The following is a 20447-nucleotide window of genomic DNA, read 5'->3' on the forward strand; positions in this document are numbered from 1 at the left end:
AAAGTTTGACTCCACGTTGGAAGTAGAGTGAGAGAGCGAAAACAGGGCCGGGACGGTCCACGACCAGTTTTTAACATACTTGTCAAAGAGTCTAGCCGAAGAATTGGGAATTCTATGATTTTTTTGTCGGCCGCTTGGCAGACTGACATTTTACAATCGAGGCTATGCGTTTCTCCGTGAGTGGAAGAACTTGTCGATAGACATTTGGGCCTAACATCGAAATATCTGTGGATATAAAACAACGACCAAACGATCAAATAACAAACCAGCCAACGACCGATCTATTTCTCATATAGCTATAGGCTACGATTTGGAAAAATCGGACGGACGGGTGTGATCCGCGCTCAAGCTTTCGAAATTGTGGGAAGTTCACGCGAGTCAATATGGAAGCCACATTCTATGAAGAGTCTCTCAACGCATCCGTGCCTCCGCAACAAAAAAATGTTGGATGTGGATATAATGCGAAGGCGCTAAAGCTAAATATGACCCTAGATCTAAATGATCCAATGAAACACCTAAAGCCGCACCTTCGCGCCAAGGCAATGGACATACTGACATCACCCGACGTTGGGTTGCTTAAACTGACGTCGCCTGAATTGGAGCGTCTGATTGTACAGTCTTGCAACAGTTTGACAACGCCGACTCCTTCTCAATTCATCTCGTCCAAGAATGCCACCGACGAGCAGGAGGGCTTTGCCGAAGGCTTTGTCAAGGCTCTTGAGGAGCTCCACCATCAACAACACATGCCCGTTATGGACACAGCGGATCAAGGGATGCCAACATCCACCGATATGGCACCTGTGACCTCCGATCAGGGAAACGTATCGTTGAACAGTTCAGTCCGCATGGATCCACCAGAATACTCGAGCCTGTGTTCACTCGGCCGCGCACCTGCGTACACCGACTCCAGCTCCATTGTGAGTTACGCGACTATGTCCGCGCAAAACGCACCAGGCCCTCGAGTGCCATGCCAACACCCGCTACAGGCGTACAAAGAGGAGCCTCAGCGAGTTCCTGATATGAGCTGCGAAACCCCTCCCTTGTCTCCAATTGACATGGAGAACCAAGAGAGGATTAAAGCGGAGAGAAAGCGCATGAGAAACAGGGTCGCTGCGTCAAAGTGCCGGAAAAGAAAGCTCGAGCGACTCTCGAGACTGGAGGAAAAAGTCAAATTCCTAAAAACTCAGAACACAGAGTTGTGCTCAACAGCTAACATACTACGAGACGAGGTGGCGCAGCTCAAACTAAGGGTCATGGATCACGTAAACAGCGGCTGCCATCTCATGTTGACGCAGCGGATAAAGGCTTTCTGAGTGGGATTGTGAACATTTTAATGGACTTAGTTTTTGGAGATAGCCAAGGATTTAACGTAGCACTTAAGAGACTTTAAAATCTTCAGCACATAGATTGGGTTTCCTCAATTTCCTTATAGCCTAGTCATAAACTGCAATGAATTCTTAAAGTGTATGCTTTTGGACGTTTGACCTTGTCACCAGCAAACTTCTGCAGTAGGCCCTCTGATTTTCCAAAATTGGAGGTGGAAAGATTACTAACCACATGAAAAGCCAATTAGTTGTTGATTGTACACATTTCATGTCGGGTCTGTTGCTGAAACTGAATCTTACTATGCTGAACTTTTGTTTACAATTTTGTTAATAAAAGAATAATTTCACACTGAACTCTTTTGATATTTGAAGCATTTGATTGCATTTAAGATTTTCAAATAGCTTGTTTTTGTAAATCTGTAAATATTTTTGTTTTGTTTCGTAATGTTCAAAACTACTGCAATACTTCATAGTGTATTACATTGTGTATTACATATTAAAAACTGTAAGGGCTACCTGATTTCTGTTACAAAACTGATTGTGAATGATGACTGACAAACATAATTTGGGTTATTACAGCAAATCCACTTAAGCAGACCAATTATTTGAATGTATTCATTCAAAAAATATTTCCTAGAAGCTCACACCACACAAAATGCTCGAATTCACCTGCTTGCGTAAATATGATGCTTCACCTCCTTGAGTAAAAAATTATGATGGAAAATTCCATCACTAGATACAAGTACAAAAACAGATAACCTGATTCTTCAATAATGATACTGTATATCACACTGGACAGCACACACACAAAAACCGAAAACCTGATTCTTCAATAATACTATTTCCTATTGGACAAAAGCATCTGATAAGAAATAAACATCAAATAAATTACCCATTCAAGCTACTTAGTGGTGTTTTTTGCTCTTGCAGTTTATTTTCCTCTAGGTGTTTTGTATGGCTATAAAACAAATATAAAGATATTTACAAAAAAAACAGGTACGAATATAGTTAGGAAAACAACATTACTGATAATCCACCCACCGGGGGCCTCAAACCTAGAGCTGCTGGGCCTACAAACATCAGCACCAGCACAGAGGGACAACCCACCGGTCCGTGACAGTGACGCTGGGCCTCAACTTTGCACCGTGTGTGCGATACGTGGCTTCCTCAAAAGTCCAACCTGGTAAAGTCGCCAGGGATGTACCAGTCCTGTAGGAGCCCCGGTGCCTGGGCACGGGCCACTGCCCCAGATGGAGCGCAGTGGTCTCAGCTGACCAGCAGGCCTTCCTTGGCAGCGAGCCGTTGGCGATGCACGCGGTCCTGCTCCAGCTCCTCGTGACTGGGGTGCCACAGCCTGGCCAGGATGCGCTCCATGTTCAGGGCGTACATGGTGTGAGAAGGCATGACCCGCCGATGCACCTGCCATCCCAGGTGTGAGGAGAGAAAACAATTCTTAGGGTAGGGTACCAAAAAAACCCACACTTCCAGATTTCCAAAGTCAGACATATGAATGATCAACCAACCCATTATACTAATAGACACAACTTATTTTCACCAGGGCTCATTGAAATATATTCATATTGGAACTGAGGTATAAAAACATGGAATCACAAAGAGAGAAAGAGTAATAACAAATCGATGTCACTGTGGGCATTATATATGACACAACAGCAGCTTCCTCGTATTAAAGCTTGAGTCATACCTGCAATGCTTCCAGTAAGTCATACATGTTAATGGGAGGCAGAGGGGCAGGGAGATTGTGACCGGAGCAGGCCAATAGGAGCGCTGCCTGCTGTTCAGCCTCGTCTGGTGACACCTGAGGGGGCGGGCCTACTGGAAGCGAGGCGCTGGGAGGCGGGCTATTGGAGATGGAGAACAATGGGGCAACAATCAGAGCGGCCGTCCCAGTCGAGGCCTGGCAAATGTTTAATATGAGCCTTTGGGAACGTTTTATCTTCACAGAGCAGGTCGTACAGGCAACTGATAGCAAAATCGTGGAAAGTTCACCGAGTTCACCATCACTTTTGGTAGACTTTGACCTCGGTGAAAATAACCTGGGGCAAGCCCAACATCAAAATGCTTTGCATAGTTTTGCTATGGTTTCCTGATGGACCAATATGTTTGGTCGCAACAGTGTGTAACGATGTGCAACTGGCTTTTGAGGTCAGATGGGTGTGTCCGAGGAAATCCCATCATCATCAACATGTATACAAAACACCTGTGGGGTATCCTACGAAAGAAGTTAGACATATCTAGGCTATCTAGGCTATCTAGAAATATCGAGGCTGCACAAAGCCTTAACTCGGGTATTAAGTTAAGCTATCCTAAACTAGGCTTTCAGCTCAGATCTGTGCGCGTTCTCGTGGTTGGGGTGACTTTGACCAATCGGAAACGAGGAGATGCACAAGACAGCCTAGGTTAAACAACGATTACTTCCGCATTTATCAGCGGTAGCGAAATCTAGGGTGGTCTTTTTTAGTGTCTAACATATAACATCAAAAAATCGACGGTCATCATATATTGTGTGGTATGCGTGTCCATAGTAGTGATATATCTGCATGCGCAACATTTGAAGAGGCGGAGCTGCTCCAGTAGATACATGACAGATTCTCACACGTGAGATGACTTCATTTTTCAATATAATTGATTGGTCAGTAGGATTAGTCAGAGGGCGGTGATTTTTCACGCTTTGAGCTATAACTTAGCACATAACCTGCTCCCGACCAGGTTTGGTTGCGAGCATAAGATACCATGGTGATACAGTGACGCTAAAACAAATCCACTTTTGTATGACAGCATACCATGGCTTTGAGTGCAACATTCCTCGCTAGTCGCTAACCCACTAATCGAGCTTCGTAGGACACCCCACTGCTGTATTAAAAAGGCAGTGAGCACGGCATATCCACCTGAAACCATTCACAGATAAAATATAAGATTGAAAAGGACATTAAACCTATATTTATTTATATATTACAGGCTGGGAATATTTTCAAAAAGAGGAGAGAACAGCAGCTTTTTCCAACGCCCATTGTTTGCACTGAATCATGCTTTGCAATGTTTTGTCCATCATGAACTCCTCCCTGGCTCTGGTTGAGAGACGGTAAACTCAAAATAAGATCAGTTTTGTCTATGGTTACAATCTGTAATGACAGGATATTGCTCAAAAACTCACCACTCCATGACACTTTGGTAAGCTGCCACACTGTTTTTCAAATATGGTTGAGGTGTGATGTCACTGCTGAAGGCATGCTGGAAATGACCATCACGCAGACGATAGGCTTTCCTCCTGGAGACCACAGCGGTGATGACATCTTTTAGATGGACCTGTATGAAAACATAGGGAGGGGAGGTCAGAAAATTCTGGTAAAAGGCTGTTGACAGGAGTTCAACAACGGCAATGTAATTACACTATTCCCTTCCCTGATCCCTGGGGAAACATATTTAATGTCGGTCTGTGGTTCCTTGATCAATTGCGCAGCAAATGATCAGAGATGAGCGACAGAAGCAGCGGACATAATTTGACTCTGCAGTTCCGCAGACCAGCAGTCTCCTTGTGGCAGACTGGTGTTGGTCCACGGCACACTGGCACAGGCATGACAAGACGAGTGTCGATATAATCATCTTATTGACATTTACAGTCAGGATTTCTTAAGTTAAGACAAGATAGGACACAACCATGAGTTTCGGATTTGCTTCTGTAATAGGAAGAGGATAGGATTTCCTTTTCCAAACTTTGCAACTAAAGTCAAGATAGCGCAAGCAGTTAGAATATTTTTCCGTAATGAAGCCCCAAGGATTTATCCAACAAGGGAAATATCAACACAAAGCAGTCACAATGTTGCCCACGTATATGTCTATGGGTGCCTCTCATATAGGGATTTATCGGTCCGTCCTTCCTTCCTCGATCCTTCCCCCGGTCATAGTCCCTCCTACTAATGAATTTGTGAAGTAACGAGCGGAGGATGGAGGAACGAAGCCCGATGAACTCGGTCTATGGTCTTGCCTCCTCTGGTTGCAATTACATGAATGAGATGTCCTAATGACGTCGACTGTGAGCGATTTCCGGTGAACGAGGATCGAGGAAGGAAGGAAGGACCGATAAATCCCTATATGAAAGCATGACAGCACTTCAGCACTAGAGGCTTGATGTTTAACACGTAGCATCAGACTAATTTACAACTAAAAACAAACACACAAAAACTTCACTGGAGTGACACTTAAAAGTTGAAGGAGAACCAAGAGAAAAAAATATCTGTCTCCAGAGAAGGAAGTAATTTTACCAATATGGCAACAGTCTAATGGACTGGATCTAATGGGTGTGTTGCATTTTCCCTCCCATCATCTCATCCTATCCAATATTCCTTGACCTCATGATATTTTCCATCAAAAGATATGAAGAATTCATAAGGACTTAGGAAAGGACAAACGCAGTGCGAACAGACTACACTTACACTAGGCTACTAAATGATGAGAAGACGGACCCGTACCATTGATTCACGTTAATAGGTTTGTGCTATCTGGCACAAGGACTTGTGAGGTGTCACTCTCCTTTGCTTTCATAAAGGATGCTTCGGTGTGCCCTATGCTAAAGGAAGCCCTGGAACACCTATCCTTCCCACCTTCACCAGGCTGCGTAAACAAGCCATCCACTGACTGGACCGCGAGGAGCAATTCAATGAACTTGACAAGATGTTTACTGGATAAGAATCAGGGACTTACCATTTATTATCATATAACAGTTACAGTTGTACACATGAGAGTCATAGGAGTCTAGCTTTTTTTCAGTAGTGACAGTCTAGCCTCTGTCCTGATTTGCTCCCATAGTAACGAATTGCGTTGCAGTACACTAATTTCCTGCATATAATCTGAATTGTGTATAAGCCGCAGAACAGTGTTTTATGCAAGTTAAAAGAAACAAAACCATATTAACACCATATTAACTGCACCCCTGTATTAACCTCATAGCGGAAGAAATTTTGCAAAATCAATGTATAAGCCGCGGCTAATAGTCGGGAAATTACGGTATCTTGATAGTAATGAAGGATCTTTGGTGACAGTCTACACTAGAGACGTTTGTTTCGGCAGCCTGAGCAGCTTAGTAGCAAAACGTACCTCCAGAGCACAGGTCATGCTGCTGACGGCGTCCTCCGTCACGTTGTCCAGGCCCATCTCGAAGGCGGTGACGATCATGCGGGCCTCCAGCTGACCGCGCGTGGGCAGCAGCAGCGTGTGGGCGCTGAGGCGCAGCTCCTCCTCCTCCACCCCGGGGCCCGGCTCCCGCACACAGAACGGCTGCACTGCGCTCAGCGGGTTGTGAGGTTGGAAGCGGTGCTGCGGGAAGGAAGCAGAGGGGTGCAGGTGAGATTAAAGGACAAGTCATCAGAGGAGGAATCACACACACACACTGAAGTGGGAGGAAATGTTCCAGGGTTGTCCATGACTGGAAATAACTTAAGCAACAGCTTGAATTAGGCAAGAACTAGATAGATAGATAGATAGATAGATAGATAGATAGATACTTTATTGATACCCAAGGGGAAATTCAAGAATTCAATTCAACTAGAATTCAAGAATTCAACTATTCAACTGCTCAGTGCTCACTGTTATACTGATCAATGAAAACAGTGAAATTGAAATACTAAAGTAGTCTGGTCATCCTGACCAATCAAGCGTCTATGCATCTATCCATAATGCATAAATGTTACATTACGGCAGGAAGATAACCTTACAAGACAGACCAACATGAGCCCTTGAAAATGAGGAAATTCAAAAGTCAGTGCATACATATTTCAAGGACTTCAGATTTAGTGATCTTACATCAAATTTTTGACGCACAGAGGAACATTTCTTCTTTCCTTTAGGCTTCCCAGGCTTGGAGGCAGATCCACCTGTCCACTGCAATGAACCTCCTTCTACAGAATATAACAGAGAAGTAGAACTACATAAACAATTCACCTGTTTGTAAGACGCGTGCAAATTACAAAATGACTCCAGAAGAACCCGGGGAAACATGCATGCAAAATCTTACCTGGTGTGGACACAATAATCTGACATCGTGTCAAAATTGCCAGCAGGAAGTCGTTGTGGACGTGAACTGGGGAACACAAGCATATTATTTCAATGAACACAACGTGAAACAACCAAGTGAGATTGTTATATTAGGTGGAAACACGTTGGAGGCAAAGCCATCAAACCACAGTCATGATCATAAGATTTTAATATTTTCATACCATTATCCTGAGCAAGGAGACGTCGTGCCTCGATGTCGAATTCTTCTTTGCTGATTTTCTGCTTGAACCAAAGTTTCAGGTTTGCCCAATAACTGCAATGACATGAAATAATAGCATGTGACGTTGCACATGTGTGTTGCCTTCACAAATACTCAATATGACCTGGCCACAAACGCAGAGTTCACAGAAGGGCATGCTGTTAATGTTGCACTTCTTTTTTGACTGTCACTTCTCATTGCACCGATGATTTGTGATAAACAGAGACGCAATGAATTTCGAGTGGCAAGGAACTAACCACATCTAACTAACTACCACGACTTCAAATTACGGGGTAAGTTAAAACAGCCCGACTAATGCTAGCTAAAGTATTTCTAAAAAATGTGTTTGCATTATCATCTCTGTCCAAAATTATAACGTTGTTGTAATCCCACTTGGCTAGTTAGCTAGCCAGGCTTGATGCTGTGAGTTACATAGGCTAGAGAACAAGCTAACAATCTGAACTTTGACTAACGTTATCACAATTAATCTTCTGTTGGTACTCACTGTTTGACATTGTCCCCAATGGCATCAGTTAAGTTTTTCTTTGCTATTTCCAACTCGCTAGCATGAGCTGCCATTGCGACTCCTATCCCGCCGCAGCAACATCAAAAAACAGTATTTTTCGCCACCAGTTAGTACACTCTTTGCTGTACAAATATTTTGACATTGTTGCCATCTATTGGCCGGGAGTACATTTGGGACATTAACCAAGGTTGACTGTGACATTTTCTTTCCAGCAGAGGGCGCATTTGCTTTACCGATATTTGTGGAGTGTGGAGTGCAAACATCTGTAAAGCAAATACACCGAAAGGCCCATCTATTCAAATGCAAACCAATATATTGAACCATTAAAAAAAAAAAAAATCTTTACATATAGCCCATAGGCTCTGTGTGTGTGTGTGTGTGTGTGTGTGTGTGTGTGTGTGTGTGTGTGTGTGTGTGTGTGTGAGAGAGAGAACTGAAGTACTTGTTGGAGTGTCACAAAATGAGTAAGTGAGTGCATATTGACCATATTTGATGTATATACATTTAACTATTCATTACCCCTTTACTTATTGTATTCATATAAGTTTCCTTTGATATAGTAGCCTATTGCACAAGTTTCCTATCATTTATAAACCATATAGTAGTATTTAGTAAGTTTCTTTCTTTTCTTTTCTTATTTGTATTGTTGCAGATTTGCCAAACGGAATCCTGATTAAGGTTTTAGGATGTTTTGCAGCACCTATGTTTTTAATCATGTCCATATTTCACACAAGAACAACACAGAAAGTGGCAAGAAAAGCAGTGAGTAGTAACTTGGCAGTTGATTTTTCCAACCTTAGAAAGGAATAAATGGTTACTTAAATCCTACTACAAAATCCTAATTCAAATTCAGACCAATCTCGTCTGTACAGCAGACTTGACACTTTGACACTTTATTTGAGTCTTTAAAACACTATATGAAAGTCCTTTTCGACTGTGTGACAGCATGTTTTTGTCACAAGCAATTTGGAATTCAAATTGATGAACCCCTCAATGGAGCCTGGCAGTTTCCTTAGAGTGTTTGCTTTTCAGCACATTTTAAGTCAAGAGGAGGTAGTCTTTCACACCCTCCAGTTGCACATGTGCATTCAATTATGCTAATTCAGTTCTACTCAATGGCTATTTGAAATGATGAAAATGGTTCAAACAGCAGCCTATAACTGATCTTTTCGTATGACACAGCCTAAATACTAAATAGCCTTCTGAAAAGATATTTGTAGAAACAAACATAGAAGAATTCAAGTGACATGTTGTGGACATTACCAGTATCATTATATTGAGATTTACTGAGGTTACTTAGATCTTCCCTCTGCATGCTTCACAGATCTGTTTCCACTCATATGCATTTAACATTTCGCCAGTGGCTCTGTAAAAAAATGAGTCTTTTTGCGAAATCCCTTAAATCCCACCAATTTTCTGTTGTGTTGCAGCACAATCAAAAGCCCGCAGTAAACGTTAGAGGCAGCGACAAAACGACGATTCCTGGGTATAGACACACTTCAAAGAACACACATTAAACAAGTTCACGACATGAGTCACAACCGCTAACGTTGAACAACAATGGCACATTGCATTTCAGCAGAGCGCGGGGAGTTGAGAAAATGCTGCGCTCTGCTTGACATCCTGAGTTGCCGGGGATGTAAAAGGATAGGGGCAGCGAAACCACAGGAGCGTATGCTGTGCATGCACGCAACTCACTCAGTGAGCCCAATTGTTTGTGCTTGAAAACATAATCTCATGATAATGAGTGAAAGAAACACCAAGATATACCCAAATAGATGCCTCAGAAAAAAAAATCAGCTTGAAGGCATTAGGGAGAGACACAGGTGTGTGTGTTTGTGTGTGTGTGTGTGTGTGTGTGTGTGTGTGTGTGTGTGTGTCTCTCTCTCTCTTTCTCTCTCTCTCTCTCTGTGTGTGTGTGTGTTTATTCCAACAGCTTAAACCATTTAGGAGGCTTGTTATCACAAGAGTAAAGAAGTGCTGTGGGTTCCCTCTGTCTCCTGCTCCTTCATCTCCTCCTGCACTGGGATGTCAGTAAGCACATTCCCCCATCTCCTGACTGACTAAAGAGGTGGGATCCGGCTCAGAGGGGAAACGTGGGGAGGAGTCGTGTTTTTCTGCGAAAGCCCTAATGACATCAGACGTAGCAGGCTGGGCACCCCTTACTCTCGACAAAGGCGAAAGCCCATCAGGACTGACTAAGTCCAGGCTAGTCAGTGTGAGCCCACTTGGCAACCAGAGAGGGATGCTTCAGGCAGGTAGACACTGAGGAGACAACACTGGATGGAACACTATGCTGTTACCTGTGCTCCTGGCAATTCAACTTGACAAACTGACCCAACTGTGTATGTAAATAGGAGTAGTTTATTTTAAGCAGTTAAGCGCAACAAGACAAACTCCTCTGTGCAGCGCTTCCTCTGGGGTAAGTACTCACTCGTTTTTGTTCCTTTATTCGGTTCTAGCCATGAACCGCAAAACTGTCTTTGTTTCTGCTGCTCAGCTGGCGGAGATGGCGCTAGCACCCACGAGGTCAGGGGTGAAATTCCCCATGAGAGGAGGTTAGTCCTGATTTAGAGATGTTGCAGTGTGCTGTTTGGGTGCGTGGCATGTCTTTTGCTTTTTGCTATTTCTTTACAAAGAGTCTTTTTTTTTTTTTACAAAAATGTGATGTTTTCCGTCTCATTTTTTCACATACCTGCAGTCATGCCATGATCTCTCCTGGTTGTCACTGAAGACAGATTTTAAAAATGCAATAAACTGAAGATAGATCAAGGAAAATGAATTATGTTCAAGGAAAATAGATGATTATATCTCATTGGTTCATGTGGAAGAAAAATGGCATTGTCTCACTAACAGAGACCATAAGTATTGAGTTAAAAAAAAAAAGAAAGAGAAAAAAAAGATATTCATCAGACACATTTAGAGGAGGTTCCAGACCTTAAAGGCTAGAAGGGTGAAATATGATGACCGGCTGCCTTCCCCGTCAGCGTCTGCAGGCGTGTGAGACGGAGCCTCAATTCCGTGCTGAGCCCAAAGCAGACCGACTCAACTAATCATGTTTTCAATTGAGAGAAATTCGGCACCTCCTGTCCGCGAGGAAGTGAGATAATTTGTTGAACCAGGTGGTTTTGTGCTCGGCTGAAACCGAACCCTGCAGTCACAATAGGCCTGCTGGAGAGCAGTCCAGGATACCTTGGGTGACCAATGTCTGTGCGTCTATAAGGCTATGAGAAGAAAACCATAGTCTTAACAGCCACAGCCTGTATTAAGATCTGTCCACACCTTAGAGAAACACTAGACTGTCCAGCAGGGATCAGCATGGATGATTGTCTCTATCAGTGTTGCTAGTGGGACAGTTATACAGTTCCTCATGTGTGGCTACGTTGCTTGAAACATTTATGGTCCTCTGATTAGACCAGATGACATAACATGATCATTGGAGAGCAACTGAGAGAAGGGCGCCTGAAAACCCCTCCTAAGCTTACAGCTTTTGGCATACATTACATTTGTATTTGTCTGGAGAGTTGCCCAGCAAGTCAACAAGACCATGTGAGGCATTAACACGCGGCGTACCAACCAGGTAACATGGGAAATGTCTAAAAGGTCCTTTTAAATACTACAGACAAAAAAAGATTTTATCTGACACATTATTGTTTATAAACGGTACTTTAAATATGGGCTTTAAGTATGAAACAATGTCAATCACATTGGCTAGATGTGTGGCGCCCCTGTCACATTATATCTCTCAATGTCGTCTAAATAAAGTCATCTAATAAAGCATCAAGCTTATTCCCACTGCTCTTTTAAACCAAAGCACATTTACCTCATCTGCTATAAACTCTCCCTACTTCTGCAAATTACACAAGTGACAGGACATTTTCAGTTGGCCCACTTGATATCAATTTCAGGGCCAAATGTGAGCCATCTGATGTTTTTGGGTGGAAGTCAATCACACGGAAGATGTAATACGGCTTTATTTATTTTCCTTAACATCAGGGAGGCCTGGCGACTTCCCCCAATCACTATTTGTTGACAATGATGAAGTAGACTCTTTCGCTTCTGCAGCACTTTTGGTTTTCAGACCTTGCCAGAATGGTCCACTTCCAGTGCTAAATATTTTCTGGGAACCGCAGGGATGATTGAAAGTGCCTGTTGATGAATGCTGTTTTGAAAAAAAATATATGATTTGCTCCTGAGCGCAGCAGAAAAGTGTATTGCAATACTATGAGAGCGGTCCAGATGGTAGCCTGTGTGATCATGGTCCATAGGTTTGCACCCTGTCAGAGCCACACTTCATTGAGATGGGCATACCTCATCCCCTGTGGAAATGTGTCAGCACCAGTGCCAACCTGCTGTCCCAAAGACCTCTTTCGAAAGATCTCTTTCTTTTTTCTTCTGCTAAGACGGATTTCACACCAGCAGCTGGTTTTCTTTCACTGTCAAGACCAATAAAATCCTTTCCAAAAATAGGTTAGAAAAACAATTACTCACAAAGTAAGGGCCCGTGCGTCATCCGCTCCTTTCTTAGTGCTCACCAGAAGACGCTGCCAGAAGCAGGGCATGGTTTTTGTCATCAAACGCAAATTAAATCGTTGCAGGAGCTAGATGAAGCTGTCACTGCTCTATATCTTTAATAAAAACACAAAGCCCCTTTAAGTAGACGGAGGCCTCATCCAAGAAAGGAAATGACCATCATCATGAGCGACCATCATTCACTTCTGTATATACAACTGTAGAGGGTCAACAGGTTTACTGTGTGGTGAATTAGTATTAATAGGCTTGAGTCCAGAGTCCGGAGTCTTTCTGTCCTAAACAAACTTGTCTGTGACATAACTCAGAGAGGGAGGAAAAGTAAGGTCAGGCCATTAGGTCCAGTCCTCCTCAGACACTTTATTCTATTCCCGTAAACTCGTAAAGTATGGTGTCCATACTAACATTGAGAAGTTTCCTCAGATTACCAGAATTTGTTGAATCATGTTGACAATTTAATGACTATGACTACAGTACTTGCTCAAATACTGCACATTAAATCATCCCTCATTTCTAGACACACTAATGCTTGTATTTCTTTGAGTGTAATGATAAATGTGGGCTGTACTGTAAGGGATCTGGCGGACCTTATAATAACCATAATGATCACAATCATTATTCTGATTCCAGGAGAGAACCAAGTAGGCTGACAGCATTTGAACCAGTGCCAATGGGGCCGAGCGTCCAGGGCCTCCTCTGTGTCCTCCTCCTCGTGTCTTGTTGGAGTCAGGCGGATGGCCTCTCCCGGGGACCCCTCCTGGCCCGCAGGCGGAGGGCGCCGGCCGACGGTGCCGAGGGCGCCCCGAAAAAGTGCTCCTACACCTTCCTGGTCCCCGAGCAGAAGATCACCGGCCCCATCTGCGCCACCAAGGGGCCGGCGCTGCCGGACAAGGACCGGGTGACGCGCATGGACGTGGCGGACGTGCGCGAGCTCCTGTCCAAGCAGCAGCGGGAGATGGACGCGCTGCGGCTGTCGGTGGACGTGGACGGCAACCTGGTGAACGAGATGAAGCTGCTGCGCAAGGAGAGCCGCAACATGAACTCGCGCGTCACGCAGCTCTACATGCAGCTGCTGCACGAGATCATCCGCAAGCGCGACAACTCGCTGGAGCTGGCGCTGCTGGAGGGCCGCGTGCTCAACGCCACCGCCGAGTCGCTGCGGCTGGCCGCGCGCTACCGCGAGCTGGAGGCGCGCTTCTCCGCGCTGGCCGGCGTGGTCAACAACCAGTCGGTGCTGATCGGCGCGCTGGAGGAGCGCTGCATGCAGGTGTTCGGCAGCCGGAGGCCCGAGGCCGGCGGGCCGCCGCTCGTGCAGGTGGTGCCGGAGAACATCCCGGTGCACGTGCCCCGCTACTTCAACGAGATCCAGAGGGACCACGGGCGGGCCTTTCCCCGAGACAGGGGCTCCCGGGCCGGGGCCGGCCCCGCGCCCACTGGGAGCACTGCGGACGTCCTGAAACCGCCTGAGGGCAACTTCAGCTCAGAAGGTACGAGAGCCAGAAGAGAGCGCCATTCTGAGGCAGTCTTGTAAAGCCTGTGTATCTTTCCCTTGGCTCAGTCGCTCTTCTGGTAGTGGGGTCTGTTCAGGCCCCTATAGCACATAGCTGTGGACGAGACCTTGAGCTTGAGCCTTTACAACACTGCCATAGTATGGTCGTTTTTTGGATAACTAATCTGGCAGGATGTAGCCTTTTTACACCTCTTTAATACAAATATTGAATGTAATTTTCTTATGCTTGCAGTCGGATAAACAAGCTATGGTAAGGTAGCACACTGTATACGTCTACCAATCCAGTGATCTTCTTGACACATTCTGATTGTCTGCGCCCAAGGAAAACAAAACTTGTGGGTTTTTAATGCAGCTGCAGCGGCAAAAAATCCCAAGGACTTGGTTTCCTTCTGGTTTCTCCAACCACAAAGTAGCTGCTACTCCTTGCTCCTGCCCCTCTCCATGACAGGAGAGGCACAGCGCCTCAGCGAAAGGGGTTTCAGTTTCTCAGGCGAACCGCTGGTCTTAAATTCCATCGCGTGTGTGTGGACTACCCACTACCTGCCTATGATATAAAAAAAATAGGAAAACTCAAAGCTATTGTCACAGGTCAATAGGAAAAAGAAACCAGCTGCATTCCACCCTATGAAACATGGAAAACACATTAAGGCCAGCTACAAAAACACCAATACAAGCCTCAACCCCTCTCCTATATATAGTAAAGGCATAATAGCTGTTGAAAGAGGCATATATTGCCCATGTCTATTATTCTGTCCGTCTGGTTTCCTTATTGGAGCAGGGCCGTTTCGGGACTGCTTCCAGGCGTTGCAGGCCGGCCACAGCACCAGCGGGATGTTCGTTCTGAAGCCAGACGGCAGCGAGCAGGCTGTGCAGGCCTGGTGCGAGCACGACATGGACAACGGCGGCTGGACGGTCATCCAGAGGCGGAAGGACGGCTCGGTCAACTTCTTCAGGAACTGGGAGAGCTACAAGGTGATTGTGGTGTGGTGCTACAGTTCATGTTTTATATTAGGCAAACAGGTTTGGGATTTTAATTACATTTTGTTTGAATAGCACCATAAAATATGTGTGCTTAACAGATCCTAGCTTGAACATAAACTTGAACAGAGACAAAAAGCTTGAATGGTTATTGGTTCAACAGATAGGCATCTTGAAGTGATGTTGTGTTGATGTTGTTTTGATGTGTGTTTGTGTTGTGTGTTGTGTTGCCCAACCAGCTTAATGCAGGATGTGTGAGAAGAAAATTTGGACCGGATTCTTCAGGGAAGTCAGAGTTTTATGACCAAAGAGAAAAAGGCAATATCTGCAGCTGAAATGAATTATTTCTTATGAATCAGACAAAGTAATCATCTGATTCACAAAGGCTGTATTGTTCACTTGGTCCAGTGTCCTAGATTTTCACTATAGGTTGAGTCACAACAATCTTACTGTCGCCTTGGAGAATACTCTGTAAATGAGTGGTGGGATCCAAATGAAAAAACCTGATGTAACCTGAGCTTTTGCTTATAAATCCAAAGGTTATTTATCAGAGCTCCTCTCATGAAATGTTAGATGGCCAAAGCGGAAGGCACAATCTACATTCCCTTTGCTTTTGTCCAAACCACCGGCTTGCCTGGCCCCAAAACGTCAACACTGGAAGACAAGATGGACTTATTCTAAACTGACACGGGGTGATTCAGTGTTGATTCATGTTGTCGCCAGCATATGGAAAGCTGTGCCTCTGCCTGCCTGTGCACCTCTGCCTTCAGCCTCTCTCTGAGTCTCTCTCTCTCTCTCTCTCTCTCTCATACACACTCACACACGCACACACACAGACACTCAGACACACACACATGCCAGCAAAGTGGGCCGCACACAAAACCCTAGCTCATTCATCATCAGCGTCTAGGGCTAGAGCACATTCCCCCACAAAGACGAATCTATAGGCTTGGATTACCCTGGTGCTTTTAAGGGAAAAGCCAACCACAAATTAAGTACAGTTACACAACGTGACCATTCGAGCCAGGCTGACAAATAATCATGCAAAATTTGTTTGTGGTTGAAAGAAGACCTGGAGATAACATCACACAGTCAGCATTTGGGAGATTTTTCCACTGCCGATTCTGAAATGTGCAAAACACAAAGCAATGTCCTGCCAGACATTAGGAACCATGTGCTGACTCTCCCGTAACTATTATAAATATTTACACTACTGTTCCATATATGATAAAAAAAAAAATACCTCTCATCCTCTTCCAGAAAGGCTTTGGCAACATAGACAGTGAGTACTGGCTTGGCCTGGAGCACATCTACAACCTGGGCAAGCAGGGCGACTACCGTCTGCTGGTGGAGATGGAGGACTGGACAGAGAAGAAGGTCTACGCAGAGTACAGCAGCTTCCACCTGGAGCCGGAGAGCGAGTCGTACCGCCTGCGGCTGGGCACCTACCAGGGCAACGCGGGGGACTCGCTGACCAGTCACAACGGGAAGCAGTTCACCACCCTGGACCGGGACAAGGACGCCTTCTCAGGTGGAGGTCTTACTTAGTCTACATTCTTTAGTCCCAGTCTTAATGGCTGTTAGGATGGATAACTAAAGCTGGGTTACCCTAACCCTAACCCTAACCCATACATTTATCAGAGTTATCAGGTTTGATATGATACAATATGCGGCCTATGTCAGTGGAGAATGGAGTTTTTATTGCAAATGTTTGACAAATGATTGATCATTTTCAGAGTGTGTTGTCTGAGTTTAACTTTTCCTGTTTGCTCTGTCACAGGCAACTGTGCACACTTCCATAAGGGCGGGTGGTGGTACAACGCCTGTGGGCAAGCCAACCTGAACGGGGTGTGGTACAACGGCGGAGTCTACCGCAGCAAGTTCCAGGACGGCATCTTCTGGGCTGACTATGGCGGTGGCTTCTACTCCATGAAAGCTGTGCGCATGATGATCCGACCCATTGACTGAGAGGCCCTACTTCCACACAGACAGACTTAGGGAAGGCTGGTGGGGTTGCTCAGCACCCCGACCCTTCCGTAACCTCCGAGACAGTGCTGCCGATAGTTTCCATCCTTGATGGTCCATTCACTTTTGTTTACAGTTTTCTGGGACAGGACATTGCGTTCTCATTCTCACTGTGTATATGTGTGTGTATTGTGGTTGCCACAGGTTTGGGAGGTATGAGGATTAAATGGAGTACAGCTGATGATGATCAGTAGCCCCCCCACCCCCAACCCCCTTTCCCAAACACCCTAACTTTGAGACATCAGCAAAATCTGAGCAGCAGTCTAGCAACCGGTTAAGTCAGTGCCAGCAGTGGTTTCTGGCAGATATCACCTTTTTTTCCCCCACCGTTCCCTCTGGGCCTGACAAACTAGAGTCCTGCAGGTGGTGCAGTCCTCACGTCTCCTGAGAAACTGGGGCATGGCATAGGCGCCGCCTCGGCCACTCTCATACAGTGCCACCACGCCACTGCCATCATCAGCGCTTACAGGTAGATGTGTGAATGCTGTCAAGCGTATGGATTTAAGAAACAAAAAGTCAAACTCATGTGAATGAATGGATGAATGGATGAATGAATGAAGGAAAAGATTTTACAGTGCCGTACCAAATGCACTCATATTATTGTTTTTTCTCATGTGCTTTATTTAAAAGGGTTATAATCTAAAAGCCCTTGCCATGTTGTATCTTAAGGATTTAAACTGGTTATGTTTTCCAGATGTGAATAGTTGTTTGCACACCTAGAAAAAATGATGATTGCCATAAATAATTCATGTCATTTCAGAGAAAAACAACTTCTGGAAAAGTTGTATATTACACTGCGGTTAGCAGCAGGGAATATATTTAAACAATTAGTGCAAATCATGTTTGATGCAACCGGCTTGTGTATAGCGGATGTTATTGAAATCTCACAGCTAATTCGTTTTCAATGTGAGCTGAAGCAGAAGGCACGCAAATAACTAAAGGACTTACTCTTTGCTCCAGCAGTTTGAGAATGTAAAATGCCAGCTACAGCACGAACCAGCAGAACAGACAACGAGAACCACATTGCTGAAACCCAGACAGGAGGGAGAAGTGGTTTAGAGGGGGGAGGCAAGGGGGTGCTGGTGGCTCTGAGGAGGAATTGGAGATGGAAACTCTCCAAATTTCCGTGAATATATTTTTTTTCAATCTTCCTTTTAAACACAGAAATTTACATTCTTTCCATCCGTATGGGCTCAGCATTTTTTTTTGTGTGTGTTTTTGTTCAGTGTGTTTCATTCAAAAGACTCACAAATCCCCAAGCTCTGTAATCACCAGAGGAACATCAACATGGCTCTTGTTTGATGGCAGGAAACTGTACTCTGTGTGTTCTGCCCAAAGGCTTACAGTCTGCTGAGGAGCTTTCAATAAACAATATACATTGATAAGACATAACTGGGATTCTAATTAGTATGTTTACTGACTCTTGACTGGGCTCCCAGTCATGCGATTGCCTGAACATTTTTGAATGATGAAATCTTTAATAAATCAATGAATGAATATTGATATCTATATACTGTAAGTCTTTCATGATAACTGAATGAAGAAATGTCCCTTTGTACATATCATCCAAGAAGAGAATGACACTAAAATCAGTGTTTGTAGTTTTGCGATTAACACATACATTAAGACCGAATCAAAAAGTCCTTAAAATAGCACACAAGTTTATATGGTGGTGCAGACATGATTCTAGTGGACTGAGATGTCGTGTCCACAGCCTAAGTAAACTGACTGCCCGATGCAGACACTCTTTCAACCCACAAGACTTTGTAGAGCAGACAACGGCCACAGGACAAAGTCTGTCTGTAGTGCCCAAACGTCACAAGCAAGCCGGCGATGTCTGAAAAGGATTAACCGACTCCATGACACTCCCAATGCCTCCGAGTCATCTTGTGATTCAAGCAAATATAAGCTTCATAAAAGAAAGAGACCAGCAAAGACTCAAAGACTCATAGAGGCACACTATAAACGCTCTATAAACAAGCTTTATTACCATATAAAAGGATACTGCCAGTCCTGCCTTCAGAATCCAGTTGCTACAGGGGGAATAACAACACGGTCAGAGTTTCATGCCCAATATCAGCAGTGTTGCTGTTACAGGACCAGTGACTGTGAAGTGCTTTTGTTGTTATTATTATTTTTAGGAGAGTAATCATTGCATTTCATACGGCTGCCAGCACTAAACAAGATCAGGATTCCTCCATCATCTGAGCCAAAAGCAGTTCTATTTTACGTCTCATTTATGGACTTGGCTTTGGTTTATCAGCCTCGCTTCAACCCAAGCCATCCATTAGTTCCACAGAAATGCCGCCTACAGGTTGTTAGCCATAGACTCTGCCGTATTAATGCTAAACACAAGCAACTGGTCCATGGATACAATGGTAAACCGTACAGTATTAATGAAACAATAGGTCATGACTCAACTCATCACATAACATGAAGGAGGAATTGTATCAACCATGTTTGTACATTTACACTGTATACTGTATGTCTGTATACTCTAATGTCACTGCAATTTAAAAATGACCAAGAAGGCAGGACATTGAGTATTTCAGCTAAAGCTTCAGAGTTTGCTGAATATCTAATGGCACAGTAAAGTCTTAACAAACACTCATTTACCAAAACACTCTCAAGCACTTTGGACAAGAGCATCTGCCAAATATTTTTACCACAACCATCATTTCAATATGCATAGAACAGGGTTTTATTATTCTGCTTTTATTTCAGTGGATTAGCTTGCAAATATGGGTGCACTGCAAATTAGAGATGAGGAGTCACTATATCCACACCACTCTGCTAATATTTGTGTTGGATAGCAATATAATTTGTTGTTGTTTTAACATCTAAAGGTGAGAGATGAACTAAATATTCACACTTGATAGAACAGTTCTCATCCTGAATGTCTGACAGACAGAATGTGTACTGAAATGAAATTTAAGCAAGAAATATAAGTGGTGTTATTATGTTCTCTCTGTCATGATCTTGACAGTCATGATCTTGATTTTAATAATTGCTGCTGCTTGGGATGTCTACATAGATGAGTTTTAGAGCAGTATGAAGAAAAAAATCATGAACGTGTTGATATAAACTGACTGAACCTAAGGTTTCTCTTCTGAAAGCTGAGGGAAAACAACCATTCTTCCGCTGGAAATTTCAGTCCAGCCGCAGCTCAACACATCTTCAAATGGCAGGAGGGTGGAGGAGGAGGGGGGAGGAGGAGGGGGGAGGAGGAGAGTGGGTCCAGTTAGTGTTGGTCCAGTTCCCACTGACCTGAATAAATTGGCACAT

At 44.3% G+C, this 20447-nt stretch overlaps 3 protein-coding genes across 3 annotated transcripts; 2 read left to right on the forward strand and 1 right to left on the reverse strand.

Moving 5' to 3' along the window:
- Positions 1-31: 31 nt before the first annotated feature.
- On the forward strand, positions 32-1845 carry LOC134070102 (transcription factor Jun-like). The gene has a single exon (XM_062526327.1). The coding sequence runs from the start codon at positions 384-386 to the stop codon at positions 1311-1313; it is 930 nt and encodes a 309-aa protein (XP_062382311.1). The 5' UTR covers positions 32-383; the 3' UTR covers positions 1314-1845.
- Positions 1846-2230: 385 nt separating this feature from the next.
- On the reverse strand, positions 2231-8211 carry tada1 (transcriptional adaptor 1). The gene is made up of 8 exons (XM_062526316.1): positions 8099-8211; positions 7556-7647; positions 7354-7419; positions 7143-7237; positions 6438-6656; positions 4498-4649; positions 3028-3184; positions 2231-2744 (listed from the first exon to the last, which is right to left on the reverse strand). The coding sequence occupies exons 1-8, from the start codon at positions 8170-8172 to the stop codon at positions 2592-2594; spliced, it is 1008 nt and encodes a 335-aa protein (XP_062382300.1). The 5' UTR covers positions 8173-8211; the 3' UTR covers positions 2231-2591.
- Positions 8212-10060: 1849 nt separating this feature from the next.
- Positions 10061-18640, forward strand: angptl1b (angiopoietin-like 1b). The gene is made up of 5 exons (XM_062526339.1): positions 10061-10541; positions 13280-14136; positions 14938-15131; positions 16398-16668; positions 16918-18640. The coding sequence occupies exons 2-5, from the start codon at positions 13320-13322 to the stop codon at positions 17103-17105; spliced, it is 1470 nt and encodes a 489-aa protein (XP_062382323.1). The 5' UTR covers positions 10061-10541; positions 13280-13319; the 3' UTR covers positions 17106-18640.
- Positions 18641-20447: the final 1807 nt, after the last annotated feature.

The sequence above is a fragment of the Sardina pilchardus genome, chromosome 2 (genome assembly GCF_963854185.1).
Source record: "Sardina pilchardus chromosome 2, fSarPil1.1, whole genome shotgun sequence".
NCBI classification, from domain to species: Eukaryota; Metazoa; Chordata; class Actinopteri; order Clupeiformes; family Clupeidae; genus Sardina; species Sardina pilchardus.

Bases quoted from the DNA above. Each gene is read 5' to 3' on its own strand.
- LOC134070102 (XM_062526327.1), top strand. From the start codon at position 384: ATGGAAGCCACATTCTATGAAGAGTCTCTCAACGCATCCGTGCCTCCG.
- tada1 (XM_062526316.1), bottom strand. From the start codon at position 8,172: ATGGCAGCTCATGCTAGCGAGTTGGAAATAGCAAAGAAAAACTTAACT. The intron at 4,650-6,437 runs GTACGTTTTGCT...GTTTTCATACAG, and splicing joins GCATGACCTGTGCTCTGGAG to GTCCATCTAAAAGATGTCAT. The intron at 2,745-3,027 runs GTATGACTCAAG...CTGGGATGGCAG, and splicing joins ACTTACTGGAAGCATTGCAG to GTGCATCGGCGGGTCATGCC.
- angptl1b (XM_062526339.1), top strand. From the start codon at position 13,320: ATGGGGCCGAGCGTCCAGGGCCTCCTCTGTGTCCTCCTCCTCGTGTCT. The intron at 15,132-16,397 runs GTGATTGTGGTG...ATCCTCTTCCAG, and splicing joins GGAACTGGGAGAGCTACAAG to AAAGGCTTTGGCAACATAGA. The intron at 16,669-16,917 runs GTGGAGGTCTTA...GCTCTGTCACAG, and splicing joins GGACAAGGACGCCTTCTCAG to GCAACTGTGCACACTTCCAT.